We start from the raw sequence: 14986 nt of genomic DNA on the forward strand, positions 1-14986 counted from the left end.
ATATGGAAAACGACACAGAGGACGTTTCTACGTGTTTCGTGATATCTGTTACGAATCTAAGGATTAATTGGAACCCCACAAATATTTTTATTACCTTTGTGTTACTCCGAGATTTTTAAAGTACCTCGTATGTCGTAAACATCGTTGCAATTCCATTCGCAACTAAGACACGGTGCTAGCAACGAGCGTCTCGATTTATCTTCGCGTTACGTTGAACCGTTTAATCCACGAATTTCCAAATTTCTCGTCGAAATGCCCGTGAGCCCCATCAAAGGACAACCACGTTTCCATTTCACCGTAGATTCGCAACGAACACATTCCTCGCAATCTACTCGCTCGTGACGAGATTCACATCAATATACGGCGAATAGATTCCTCGCAGTCTACTCGCTCGTGACGAGATTCGGCCCGATTCAGAGTGAATAGATTCCTCGCGACCTAACAGCTCCATCCAAACCACGCAATTACGTCAAAAACAACCTTGAAACTGTATGATCGATGAATCTCGCGAATGCATTATCTCAACCAACCATACATCATCTCTCATCCGGTATATAAATCAGTTAATGGAGAGCTTTGTTATTTTTGTTGCAGAACACCGGAGCAATGTCCCAGTGTGGTTTCGTTGCTGGCGGAAAGCTACAATCCTCACGTGAGATACGGCGCAGCGATGGCCTTGGGAATAGCGTGCGCTGGCACAGGCTTGAAGGAGGCCATAGCTCTGTTGGATCCTATGACGAATGATTCGGTGAACTTCGTTCGTCAGGGTGCTCTGATCGCGTCTGCGATGATCTTGATCCAGCAAACCGAGGCGACGTGTGCCCGCGTCAAAGATTTCAGGGCGTTGTACGCGAAGGTCGTCGTGGACAAACACGAGGACGTAATGGCGAAGTTCGGCGCAATCTTGGCCCAGGGTATCATCGACGCTGGTGAGTTAACTTTTGAAAGCACGTTCATTCTCTTTCGTTGCCGTCGTCTTAGATCGCGGATGTTCGTGCAAATTCAGATTTTTATGCACGCAATTAGAGAAGTGAAACGCGAGCAGAGGTTTGTTCTGCCTATTAAATACTATAGCTAGCATTATAATATATCTTCGTAGGTCTTTGCGTTTTGCGCGTTTTTAAATTTCCCACAGGCGCAAAGCTATCCGCGGTCTACTTAAACTTCGATCTCATCTTTGTTTCACAACGAATTCGAATCGTTTTTGAACTTGAAAGAGAGTTTATAAAATATCCCAAGTATAGTGCTTTCTATGATAGCAGGTAGCTAACGCAATGTTCTATCGAGATTCTAATTGCTTAATTATGCTGTGAAAATTACGAATTTGCGTGGAAGTTCTCAGTGTACGTATCGTGTCGGCAACGACTCGGTCCGATTTTTCACAAACTTGAGAGATTTTGCCAACGATAGGGAGATAGAATTCGGCGAAGAATCAGTCGATGAAAGGGCTAGGGTGAAATTGCACGATACTCGATAAGTCTTCTTAGCACGGAAATATAATACAGATGGACGATCAAAGGTTCTTATTACGAAGCTTGTCCTCTCGTCGACGGGAAATAGCGAAATCGAAACTTCTCCGTTTATCGTTGCAGCGTTGGTTGTCGCGACGTTGTTTGAGGGATAAGTTGCAAGCTGATCGCTTCCTTTTGAAGTGTCTGATACGTTCGATGAGTCTGGATGATCGCGGATTTGTTTTATCGCAGTGCAGGTTATTTTTCAGTTCCGATGCTTTCGATATCGTGGAACAACTGAGTTACGAGTTTCTTTGTAACGCGAAGAAATAGTTTTTTTTTGGTAATGGAAGGTCTCAAGCAGAATATTATTCTAGTACTATAGTACTACTAGTACTATATAGTACTATAGTAGTATAGTAGTACTAGTCTATTCTAGTAGCTGGTACAGGTACTCCGAGTATTATATTAAGTTGTCCGGAAAGTGTCTTTCTTTCGTGTTTTTTACAACAGTGCAGCTTCGTACAAACGTGAAACCAAGTGCGTGAAATGTCGCGGTGTTTATCTCAACAGAACAAAATGGATCGACAAAATAATATAAAAGAAGAAACGTTGTGCGTCTATTATTTCCTCATAGTACGAAAGAAACTTTTCGGACAACCTAATAATTCATAAAGGGAACTATTTAGTGTATCGTGGTACACAATGAAACGAGAAAGAAGATTTAAGTTGTAGGAATTACGTGTAGCAATTGCGCATTGTTATTGCAAATGTATTATTGCCACTAAAAGTCTAAATATATGCGAAACGGATTCTCTATCTCTATTTTAAACAATAATGGAGCGAAATAGTTCAACTAGGGAATTACACTTGAAGAAGTTGGCTCATAAATTTGATCAAGGCAGGCGAACTAATTAACTTGTCCACCGTGTTTCCCCTGCAAATGTGTAATTTATCGTCTGCAGGTAAGGCAATAGCAATTATTTAAACATCTTTTAATTGCTTATTAATGGAACGCGAACATTTGTAATGAATTTATGAGAGGTTTAAAGACTGCAAAAATATACAGAATGTACACACTGTACGAAAGGTCCGCTATTTATTGCATTGGGTTGCAACGTATTAAACGTGCAATCTTGAACATGTTCGTATCGACGACGTAAGGCGTAGAATATAAATTGAAATTAAGCGATCTATTTTCTAATCACTTATAACCCAACGATATCATAAGAGAACATCCTAAACTTCAAAACATATCTACACAGACAATACCTACTTATGGAAATATCGCGTGATGAAACCGAGATGGTGTTAAACGTGTTAATTTATTAAAGAGACGAGCGATAAAATTATAATAGTCGGTGTATATTAAAAATCACTTCAAGTACAAGTACAGAGATAGTGTACGTCGGTTGTTATCGTCGCTCTAAACACTCTCCCACCTAGAGAACATGTTCGTCTATTTCTATCGACCAGTGAACTTAGAAAAAGTTCAAATGTGATTCCCGTTGACGATAACACACAACGGCGATAATGTTTTTGTCCGGAGTTCGTTCATTTTTGAAGCTCGCGAATGAAAACAACGTTGACATTCGAACCCACAACGATATGAGTCACTGCCGATTCGAATCGTCCGACGACTCACGTGTCGCTACAAAACAATGCAATATCTTTCGCAAAAGAACAAATTTGAAAAACTGCCGCGACATAGTTGGATATCTCGCGCGTTACGATACATTTATTTATTTATTAAACGGAGAGAATCTTTGGCTAGGCTTCGATGCTCATAAAAATATGAATTTGCATATTCAATATTCGCTTGTACGTAAGAATGATAATGGTTCCAGGTGGCCGAAACGTGACGGTATCGCTGCAATCAAGAACAGGTCACACGAACATGCTGGCAGTGGTCGGTGCATTAGTATTCACCCAGTATTGGTACTGGTTCCCATTGGCCCATTGCTTGGCTCTGGCCTTTACTCCGACTTGTATAATCGCTCTGAATGCTCAACTAAAGATGCCAAAGCTGGAAATTCGTTCGAACGCCAGACCAAGCGTCTATGCCTATCCCGCGCCTCTCGAAGAGAAGAAACGCGAGGAAAGGGAGAAGATCACGACCGCTGTCCTCAGCATCGCTGCCAGAGCTCGTAGACGTGAATCCGAGAGGCGTGCTCGCGATTCTCACGAAAAAATGGAAGTGGTGAGTTCGAACAATTTTCTCGAATATTTCGTTGGTCAGTCGTCGAGCGGTTGTTGTATTGTCAACATTGATCGGGTTCGTAGAGTCACGAGCGAGAGGTTGAGAGAGGGGATCACAAGTGGGGAAATTTTGAAGTTGAGAAATTAGTGGACGAAACTGAACTTAAATATTAAAGTGCTAAAATATTGAAATACGTAAGATATATTATATGTATTTTTAAAGGCTTAAAGTTGCGGATAAATAAACCTCTCGTACACGGTTTATCTGGTTTTACAAAACGATGCACTTGTATCCCACTTTTCTACTAAGCCCTCAAACAGTCTCGCAGATATCTTTGATAAATCTCAGAACTCTTCACAATTTTCCTTCCTCTCGTCTCGCTTATGCGATGTTACCTCCGCTCCTTGCACGATTTTCTTTCCAGATAATCGTAACTGATTATCTCTCCGGGTCATCCGTTTTCCTAGAGCGAAGACCAATCTCTTAACGCACTGACTCGCCGCAAAGCCAGATAAACGATGCTTCTACAGGCTGGAATTGCTTCCTTCTTTTTTTTATTTTCGTCGTTTAATTTTTAATCGCAGGATCCGCCAGAGACAGCGAAGGAGACTGTCGAGGCGGCGGCCAAGGAGAAAGAAGAGAAGAAGAAAGAGAAGGAGCCAGCGAAGGAAGTGAAAGAAACGAAGGAAAAGGTCGAGAAGAAGGGCAAGGACGAGGGCGAGAAGACGACAGAGAAGGAGAAAAAGGAAGCTGAGCCTAACTTCGAGATCCTTCAGAATCCGGCTCGCGTGCTCAGACAACAGCTGAAAGTGATACAGTTGGTAGAGGGTAGTCATTACGCGCCTGTCAAGGACATTCAGATCGGCGGTATCGTCATGGTGAAGCACATTCAATCGGATACCGAAGAGGAACTCGTGGAACCAGTAGCCGGTAAGTCGATACGTTTTAAAGAAATTGTTGCTCTGCGGTGATACCAAAAATGGCCATTAAGTTTTTGAGAAAATCGTTTTATTATCACATTTATTTCTGTATTTATATATAAGTTAAGTTACGCATTAGGGAAACGTAATTAAAGAAGGATTTAAGCGAAGAATACATTTATTCCGTCGTTTCTATTGGAACGTATCGAAAATGTAGCAAAATGGAAATTATTTCAAGAGGATGAAATGAAATGTCTAAGGTACACATTCGTGAAATACCAATTTAAACGTATTTACTGTTTATCACGAGTAACAACATATACAACGATGAACATAAGAATAAGTCTGATGTAACGAATGTTTGACATAATTGCCCAAGAGTTCGACAATTCGATCGACGAGTTAACTCGTCTTCCACGGTTATCAGGTTATACGTTGTTATACTTTGAAAATTACATTTCTCCTTCATTCACATTCTCGTTGACATAGTTCTAAGTTAGCAGATTCTTCCCTCTTCTGTTCCTCGGAAGAAAATTTTGCACCGATAAATGTCAAGAAACCTTCACACGAAAAGGCAAAGCGAACTTCAATATTTGTCTCGTGAATAAGAACTTTCTAAAATCCAAAAGGTAGATATTTTGCCCACAAAATGTCTCACGCGGTTTTCCAACGATCAGAACTAAGAAACTCGTTCATGGAATTTCTTAATCGATAGATGAGCTTCCTGGAAGTCAAACTCATCAACTATATTCTTCGCGTCTCAAATTTTCTTTGCTTGTAAAAATCATCGCAGAAAGCCAATTACTGTCTTGTCGCCAGTCAAATGTCTGTAGCGCTCGCCGAACTGATTCGCTTTTCAAGAAAGCTTATCGCCGCTTTAGGTTCGATTATGGTCGTTATGTTCCAGCTTATGGCCCTCATCCGGAAGAAGAGCAAGAAGCGGAACCTCCAGAGCCATTCGAATATACCGAAGATTAAATGGCGTGTGGCAGAAATTCTTCTTGTGGCTCTATCGACGCAACACGGGTCATTCGTTCACGCTACGCACTATAGTTCACTGTTGATAGAAGCAACACGGGAAAAATACTATGGCCATTTCCTCTCCGTTTCATGTAACGCCTACAGCGACACCTCCTATCTCTTATTTTTGTATAGTTAATTTTATCATCGTTAAGCAGCAAATTCTCGACATCGTTTACTATATACGGTTTACAACTGCTGTTTCATTCGAGTTTTAATAAATATATTATTTGGTCTAACCGCATATACGTGTATGTGTTATTAATCCAAAGCTCGTTCTCGTTTTAATATGACCGAAAATTGCGGAAAAATGCGCGTACGAGAGAATTCTGTGGATAGTTGTATAAATTTTCAGTCAGAGATTTTGTTCGTTCGCGCGTTAACTTCGTGCTAAATTTCCATAGTTTTTTAAGTAAATGTATTGCAAAGTTCAAAGCAACTTTTTGAAAAATCTCGGAATTTTTTTTCCATTCTCGCTATATGGATAGAGGATTGAAAGCTGGAGATTTAACTTTACATAGATTCTTTTTGCAGCTAGTTTTACGTTGTACGCAATTCTTGACACGCAGGTTTTACGTTTACAGGGTTCTTTTTAATTATTTTAGTGCATACAAAGGATCTACGATACGTTTTATGAAATAAACGAAGATAATTTTAATAATTCACCTCGTAATTAATAATGAAACGAAATTAACGATTAATGAAAGAAAGTTTCCGATGAATAATATCAACCGTAACAATATTTTAACAATTTCTTGAAGTAAAGCACTAAAAGGTAAGTGGATTTTACAAAATTTTCACGTAATACTTCCATTACTTATTCTATCTTCATTCCACGCATTATCTTTTCTGTTGCTTATCGTGGACTGTTTTCAATAATCCCTTTTAAAATGGCATTTCGATATGATATTTTCCGGCTTTTCTGCCGACTTATCTTCCAACGTAATATCATGACTCTTGAATTCGACAAATCAACATTTACATAAGCTTCCTCAAGCGGTGAATTTATATTTTCAGCAGCTGTTACGATACGCTTTCAAAGTCGAAACTCATAAAAAAGTTACGCCAGTATCCTGTTGATTCATGACGTCGAATAATGAAGTTCTAACAACTTTATTTTAAATCTTCTAAATATTCAACAGCCGTGCATTGTATTGGATTTTTTCCTTTCCTTTAACCAGCTTATATTAACCAAATATCTGACAAAATTTCGAATACGATTAAACTTTTCACAAATAAAATTTCATATGCACGAAAGTAATATGTATGATGATATACGCTATATTGCTTTTGCCATTATACCATCTAGATTATTTTCTTCTCAAGGTTACATATCCCCAAGTTAACGATACTGGTGCACGATTTTTAGCGCGAACCTTGCCAGTTACATTAATACGGGACAAATAGTTAAAAAGCGGAGAATAAATCAACGATAGTGCACCATTTTTCGAATTTTACTTCGTTGATCCAAATATTTGGTTGTCGCGTCACTGCATTCCGAGAACTTACGCTTTCGAGCATAGCACACGTATACACACATACAACAGCAATTTCCTTTGCTCTCATGAATTTTTGACAAAAGAGTTCTCAAAGATAGCAGAATCCTGAGTTGACCTTTTTCGAACTAATCCTACGTTCTACAGAATACATAATACGTGCTGGTCTGAATCGTTTGGTCGATACTGTATTTCATTATATGAGCCAGAAGCCACATTGAACAACTCCATAAATCGAAACACTGCGATAAATGAGCTTATAGAAGAGAGTGATTCGTTTCTTGAAAATGGATTTATTAATCGTCTACCTGGTTAATGAATCAGAAGAATTAATAAAAGAAAGTGGAGTTGATCAATTTAGATAATACGTGCGTTATCTACGTTAAAGTGGACAGATGTTGTGATATCGTTCTAATTACAATACCAATTGCATTAATTCTGACATACTTCGTACAGTAATTTAAATAGATGTTCCGATGACTTCGCAGAAAAACGAGAAACGAGATTGGTATCAGGAACGATTGATCGGATCACGCGTGATTTCTTTCTAAAAAAAAAAAAAAAAAAAAAAACATCGCGATTCATCTATCCGCCTCTTTATCGATATTCTTCTCTTCGACGAGATATTGGCGTGTCGTATAGAGCGATTGACGAATACCTTCATCCGTAACCTCCATCCAAAGCGATCGACTCAACGTTCATCGAACGGTCCGGAAACGAGCGAACATGCCGTTTGAATTCGTGACTCCGTGAGAGCTCTAAACGAGGGTTAGTATCTGCGAGGAAAGAGGCGTGTTTTCGTGGAATAAAAGAGCTCGCTTCATTGTCAGTCACTGATGACAAGACACTGGTCAATCAAACTGCTGGGACCAGTGTCTATACGCGGTTCCGTGAAACTTCGTTTATAAACGTGTGGTGGTAATTTATTAAACGAGATAATCGGAGGTGAAATAAGATTTATAATATTGGGTTGGCAACTAAGTGATTGCGGATTTTGTCAATACCACCTAATGACAATATCTTTTATCCAACTTTTACAAAAGTTCAATTCAGCTCGTTCTGATCTTGCCAATTTAATTCGAGTATCGAGATATATCATTTATCGCTTTCCTCTATACGTAACTGTATTTTTCATGATCGTTGGAAAAGTTTCTTCGATACCACAATCCGCAATCACTTAGTTGCCAACCCAATAGAATAAAGAAGAAAATGTGGCCTGTAGTTTCATTCTTTACTTATCCTATTCGTTTCCTTATCGAGTTTTTATTAAAATTTGATGAAAAAACTTTTCGAACTGTCATGAAAAATACAGATACGTATAGAGGAAAGCGATAAATGATATATCTTGATACTTGAATTAAATTGGCAAGATCAGAACAGGTTCATTTGAACTTTTGTAAAAGTCGGATAAAAGATATTAGTAAATAGATAATATTTATAGCGTAAGTAGTATAGAACAGGCCATTTCAAAATGTGTGATACTGTACATTTTGTGGAATGAGTTATTATTTTAAAAAATTGAACGTTGATTGAAAGATCTCTTCATTTATAATATCAAGCTTGTTTACCTATAACCTTTCACTACGTACACGGAAAATGATAGTCTCAATCGAGACATACTCTCTCGTCCTATTCTATTTCTCTTTTGTCCCTGCTATTATGAAATTCACTATATCCATCGGTACATTTCCAAACAAATTTTTTATAAAATATCGATGAAATTTGATACGCAATCACTGGATTCATTTCACTTCTACCTAAATTGTTTTACCGTCAACGAATCCGAGTCTATTAAAAACAGACGGTACAATAATATCAATTTCTATAATAGAACGAAAAAGATTTGAACGTTTTGCGCACAGTATTTCATTTCATATAGGAAATGAATTTTGAAATGGATAAATTTTTATTTTCTAACGCTTTTTGTAATTGTTAACTGGGTCAGACAAATTATAACTATCCTTTCGATTGTTGGTTTCCTGTTTTTAACGCATTGTTATGTTTCAATTTGGTATACATTCCGAATATACGGTACATTTGCAAAAGTTAAAATTTGCTATTGCACGTTTACATTCCTCAAATTTTTACATTAGCAAAGGTTACATTTACTGTCGTACTTAGATTTATAAAAATTGAAAATTAAAATTAACTCTAAAGCTCATTTATAGTAGTTAATTTTCGATTCCATGGTTGAATTTTTTCGAATTCTTTTAAATAATATAACAGCCAGTTAACAGAACGATAGATCAAAGCTGTCACTCGACTCAAAACCTGCAATAAATATTCCATAACATTTGAATTTTTGTTTTCAAATATGAAACGTGAAAAGAACGCAAGAATTTCAAATTAATGTTTAAAAGAACATCGGTTAAAGGCATCCCCGAAGAACTTTTCCAATTTACCACCAACGACATTGTAAATAAATCATTACGATAAATTGGGCGTGAAATGAGGTTTCCTTTACAATCGAATTCCCGCGATTTTTCACTACGCAATTTTCGCTCTTTAGTCTTCTGACATGCAGAGTGCGCTGCATGCGGTGATCGCGAACGTACGCGATTCGAGTGCGCGGGTACTAAATGATCTTTTCGTATTTTGCCGTGTCGTACAAAGTGATTTTGCTTTCGGAAATGTCTTACCACGAAACAGTAACGATAAATAAACTAAATACTTGAACATTCTCCGGTTAAAAGTGTAATGCGTATACCGCGAATCAAATGTAAACACACAGTGGGTGCCATATTGAAGAATTTCGCGCGTTTTGTTGTGTCAGAATACTGTTTCTTAATTTAAATATTCAATATATACAAACATATTACGATGAATCTTTGATTATTCGAATTAATGTTGCTTCTGAATGATCAGATAATCATTGTGTGACGATCAGGTTCGAAAAATCGTACGATTCGTGTCGCAATCAAATTTCACGTGAAGATGATGTGTAATTTATTACGTATTGTTATGTTTGTGTGTTTCAATTATCTTCTTCTCGACTCGCAGCGTACTTTCTCAATGTTTTTGAGTTGCTAACATGCATCGCGTTTCCTTTAAAGTTCTTTAAAGTAAGGTTAACCTGGTCTTGTGTTTCGTTCATATCATATCGATATTATTTACTTTGTTAAATATTTCTGGATTCTCATTGGTCCTTTCAGAAAGATGTCCTTGCGATGCATTACCTAATCTTCTAGTCAATTATATCGGATATTCTATCGTTTTTAATGCAATCTTATATATTATTCAAACTCGTTAAAATTTTCATTTCGAAACGTGTCGTTAACATAGTGTTTGTGCACAACGCTACAGTGATCTGAATTTCCATTATCGTGTGACAGGATTAACGTAATCGAATGTTCCAGCAACGGGTGTTTGGATAATCGAGGATCCGCTTCACTAATATTTGGTAAGTTTATAATTGTTTGGTTATGTGTTATATATGACATAAGTACAACTTACTTTGTAGTTTCAAGAATTAATTTCTACCGAACGAGTCGTTATATATTATACAATATTACTCTCTAATTTCTTCGGTTTCTACAAAAATGAAATATATTATATATTGTATCGATCTAGCATGGAATGTCGACTACTTGAGATGATGAAAGGATAATATATTTCTGGTATTTAATAAAGCAGTCAGGCGGGTTGTAATGTGAAATTAATATTGTTACCCTCATACTTCCTATAAATATGTGTTTAAATAGCTCGTTCGAGGAAATAAAATGAAATATATGATAATACAAAATAATTGCGAAAATATCTGTACCACAACGATCAAAAGATTATATAAATAATTTCCTTCGCTTTTTGATAGATTCTTCGTTAAAAAATTTTCTGAAAAAAGTAGGATTCTGTGTTAACGTTTCCTTGAAATTCTTGAATTTGGTGAAACAGGTAGCGGCAAAGAAATTAGAGTTTAATATTATGCACGTATAGAATAAAAATATAATTTATTAATAGAGTCGATCTAAATGTTGCACACTTAACATTTAGAGAAGTCTACGTACATTATCGATGAAAATCGACGTGATAATTCACGCGATATAAATATTAATACACATAAAACGAATTTGAATTTTATAAAGTTTTTTCCCGCGATACTCGATGCATTCTAAATACCTGAATTTGCATTATAATACGAAATTCTTTCCTCCTAATTTTCTTCCTCGAGGCAAAAGTTTCAAGGAAACAGATACTACGGGCAAAATTTGGAATACAATTTTTCCCAATAAAATTCATCGCGCCTGGAAACATTCCGCCGCTTAAAACAACGCCTTGAAATACAAACCATCGATTATTAATTTTACGCGCGGCGTGTTGGCGCCAATTTCGTGCATTCTACGCGTGTCGAGGGAAACGCGCGAATTACCATTCGGAATTCGAATTTCCATAGACGAAACACGGACCGAAATTCATCGTTTCCGCAGCCAGAACCGTGTATTTGGCTATGAAATGGTTCACGATATTAACGTTCGAGGATGCAACCGCGCAAATTAGATATGTTAGACTGTTTGTGAACGTTTTTTCGTACGTTGCACGCGTGTATCGAATTTCTCCGGTTCGCGTGAGAATATCTCACGTGTTCAACAAAAAACACTCGCCTTCTTTAGTCGCGTGCATCGCGAAAATACTATTTCTCTCGCTGCGGAACAGACTTCTATCGTTTTCGATATTTTCTCCTTGCGGGAATTACAAAGCCACGAAGATTGATGACTGTTGAAACGATCGAAAAGAAATTATCGGGGATTGGAGATTTAATTGCGTGAAAATTGTTTCTTTTTTTTACAATCTGTAATCTTTTCTTCTGATTTAGAAGAAATACACGCCGTAGTCCATTTATGTAAAATTCAGTATCAACTTTTACATAAATTCTTCTTGAAACGTTAGTGAGAAAATATTTTTGTTCGAAACGTGGAATGGAAACGCAACGAGATGGAAATGTAAACCACTAGAAAGATAATAAGTTTATTAGTTAAATATCTCGATCACAGTTAATAAAACGTTCGTACATCGCGATAGAAAAAGAGCACTTTTTAGAAATTTCATTTGTTATAATTTTCATATCTGGTTAAGTTAAAATGCTACATCGTTCTTATTCCTTTTTCCTCCGAGCATTTCCCACGTATTCTGCATCTTGAACGATTTATTCAAAATAGTGATAGAATAAAAGCACACGCAGACTTTAGAAATATCAAGTTCGTAAAGTATTTCCAATTTTGCTTAAAATTGCACGTACGATAAACTAAAATAAAATAAACTGAAATATAATCTATTGGAACGAAAAATTATTTTTTAATAATTTATTAAAGTAATAGAGATCGGAGTAATTAGGGAAACGATATTTTAAATTTCGCATCGGTTTACTTGAATTTCAAATATTACGAAAGATATAGAAGTTTTCAAGGAAGTTTCATCAGTTATATCGTAAACGTGGATTTCGAAAGTTTTTCCCACTTTGTAGAAATACGAATGCTCAACGCTGCATACATAAGTATGTACGTCGATTCTGAATCCAATTTACACTTCTGCCTTTCTTGCTGCTCTCTCAACAACATTTCTTATTAAAAGACGTTTGTGCATTCATGGCATAGAATTTTTATTCCTACCGAGAGATACCGATAAGAAATGGCGAAAACAATCCTGTGAAGTAGCAGATGCTCTCGCAAATTGTTTGCAGTTTCGAATTAAGGCGAAGGAACTGCTGGAACAACAAACGCAAGTAGCGTTTACTTAAGACGAACTAGAAACTTTGCCGAAATCAATGAATTTAAGAATAAATCGATCAAAGTTTTTCCAACAATTTCCTCAATGAATCTCGCGATAACTTACGAATGTTCTTGAATATTCGACTGATAATAAACAGAATTATAGCAATCACCTATGAATCATCGCCGGTATCGGTCGAATATTAAATTAAAAAAAGAATCAATACAAATTTGTATTACTAAAAAATGTTTATTACTCTGTGGATTAGATTGTAAATTTCCAAAAAAAAATCACGTTTTACTTTTGCGGTTTTCGTTCGCATGAACACCTGCACCGCACGCGAAAGACGTAAAACGTGTCGTCGCTTCGTTAAAACAAACGACATCTAACCGTAAACGACGAGCATCGGGTGTCCATGGTGCGTTTGGGAATTAATATTGTTCGAATCGCGTTTTAACCCCAGTCGGGTTAATTGGAAGCGCGTTGGTGTGTTCGGTTGTTAGACCAGTATGCACGTTGCCGCACAGAAACCGTGCTACATATTTCAGCGAGTTTAATGAGTACACGAGGAGAATAGGAATTAATAGGGCGGAACTGGATAACTTTTCTTGCCGTTAAAAATTACAGCTGTTTACGAGACTCTCCATGAGCCGCCAGCCGAGTGCTTTCTGACAGACAAACCCGTAAATTCGACGAATATATCGCTTCGGTTGTCGTCGATTCGTGCATTTCTTTTTTAGCGAATAAAAAACATGCCTTGCGATGATGTTTGAAAAAATAGAAATTTTTATTCGAAAATTGTACAGGATTGCTGGGTCGTATATATACACGTGGCGGATAAAAGAAAATGTAAAATCGAATAATCGAATAAGAACGATCTATTGGGTTGGCAACTAAGCGATTGTGGATTTTGTCATTAGGCGATATTGACAAAATCCGCAATCACTTAGTTACCAAGCCCATATTAACAGATTCAGCAACAATGTCAGATCTTAGCCGCAGAATTGAATTGTGCGATGCTTTGTTAATGCTATAAAGAGCAGCTCGATGGAAATGATTTACTAATAGAGTGGCGACAATTAGAAATTTAAGACATGGGTGAATCTAGGTCAGAGTTATAACGAAGAGTTAGATCAAAACGAACTACTAATAAATTCATGGCAATTAGCCCGTTTTGATTCCAGTTAGCAATTCTGAATTTCTGATGAGTCTGCGCGCGGTACATAGCAGAGTTTTACATATTAAAGCTAATGGTACGCGATTTTGGCATAGATGAGTTGTATAATAAAATACCATTGGATATCGATTTAAAACACCAAAATTATTCAGTAGCTTGAGAAGAAAAAAAATTGGATTCGAAAGAATTAGAGATTTGCGGTTCTCACAGACCGGAAAAATATGATTTAAGAAATATAATGCCTAAATTGCATTTACCAATTTTCAAATATATATACCGCCGCTAGAATATTATTAATTTACCGCTAAAAATAACAAGAAAGATAATTCGTTCATTTAGTTATAAACTGTTTTCTATCAGATTTTATATACGTTTTATTTCCATAATATCGGATTTTTGTAATCGCATGAAAGTACCAGCAATTCGATAGAATTCGATCAAATTAATAAATGCAACACGAATATTGTACAAATGCATTTTGTAGCCACTGAACGTTCACAATTCCGTGATATCAACCTCGAATACTTGAACTCTCGTTCATTAAGACTCGATGAAATTATTGTTGCCACCCGGTTAAATCGTCTTTAGGACGAAGACTTTCCGAACAAGACACTGGCGATCTCATAAAAGATTTCAAGTTCGCCGAACTGGAAAATTAAATCGCAGATAAGGCATTTTATGACGAAGGTTGTCGCAGTTAAGACTGTGGTGTTTCCGCGAGTATTTCAGTCGATAGAGTTTCTCATTGGATCGAGAATAGAACGATTCGATCATCCGGAATGTTTCTCACAGTCTCGTTACAATTATCCAGTTTCATTTGACATTTATCGTATTTTGTATTTGCAGGCGATAAAAGTAGAAAAAAAAAATGAAAATGTAACGCGAAATGTCGCAAATACGTTGAACCAACCCACGCAAATTATATTTTATTAAAAAGCTGCACGTTTATCGTTCTACTGGCGAGGCACGAAATTTGCAGAACGAGATTTCGTAACTAGGTGAATTGGAACTACACCGAT

At 36.9% G+C, this 14986-nt stretch overlaps 3 protein-coding genes across 7 annotated transcripts in view; 2 read left to right on the forward strand and 1 right to left on the reverse strand.

Annotated features, from left to right (window-relative positions):
• Rpn2 (Regulatory particle non-ATPase 2) overlaps nucleotides 1-5835 on the forward strand; it is a 93688-nt gene extending 87853 nt beyond the window's left edge. The window contains exons 11-14 of the mRNA XM_069112238.1: nucleotides 595-929; nucleotides 3299-3651; nucleotides 4236-4581; nucleotides 5479-5835. Coding sequence (XP_068968339.1) covers nucleotides 595-929; nucleotides 3299-3651; nucleotides 4236-4581; nucleotides 5479-5549 — 1105 coding nt within the window. The 3' untranslated portion in view covers nucleotides 5550-5835. The remainder of the gene's footprint in view (nucleotides 1-594; nucleotides 930-3298; nucleotides 3652-4235; nucleotides 4582-5478) is intronic.
• LOC138179457 (dopamine D2-like receptor) overlaps nucleotides 1-14986 on the reverse strand; it is a 114265-nt gene that overhangs the window by 6641 nt on the left and 92638 nt on the right. The window contains exon 1 of one of the 4 annotated variants that reach the window (XR_011173056.1): nucleotides 2728-3065. The exons of the other annotated variants lie outside the window; for them this stretch is intronic. The gene's annotated coding sequence lies outside the window, so the exon portion shown is untranslated. Of the gene's footprint in view, nucleotides 1-2727; nucleotides 3066-14986 lie in introns of those variants that run through there. 4 annotated transcript variants of the gene reach the window in all.
• The window catches only part of LOC138179448 (pickpocket protein 28), a 132104-nt gene continuing 126725 nt past the window's right edge, over nucleotides 9608-14986 (forward strand). The window contains exons 1-2 of one of the 2 annotated variants that reach the window (XM_069112257.1): nucleotides 9608-9974; nucleotides 10444-10487. The gene's annotated coding sequence lies outside the window, so the exon portion shown is untranslated. Of the gene's footprint in view, nucleotides 10488-14986 lie in introns of both variants that reach the window. The other variant, XM_069112256.1, reaches the window with a different exon arrangement.

This window comes from Bombus flavifrons, chromosome 4, assembly GCF_040668555.2.
Source record: "Bombus flavifrons isolate JBK064 chromosome 4, iyBomFlav1_principal, whole genome shotgun sequence".
NCBI lineage: Eukaryota > Metazoa > Arthropoda > Insecta > Hymenoptera > Apidae > Bombus > Bombus flavifrons.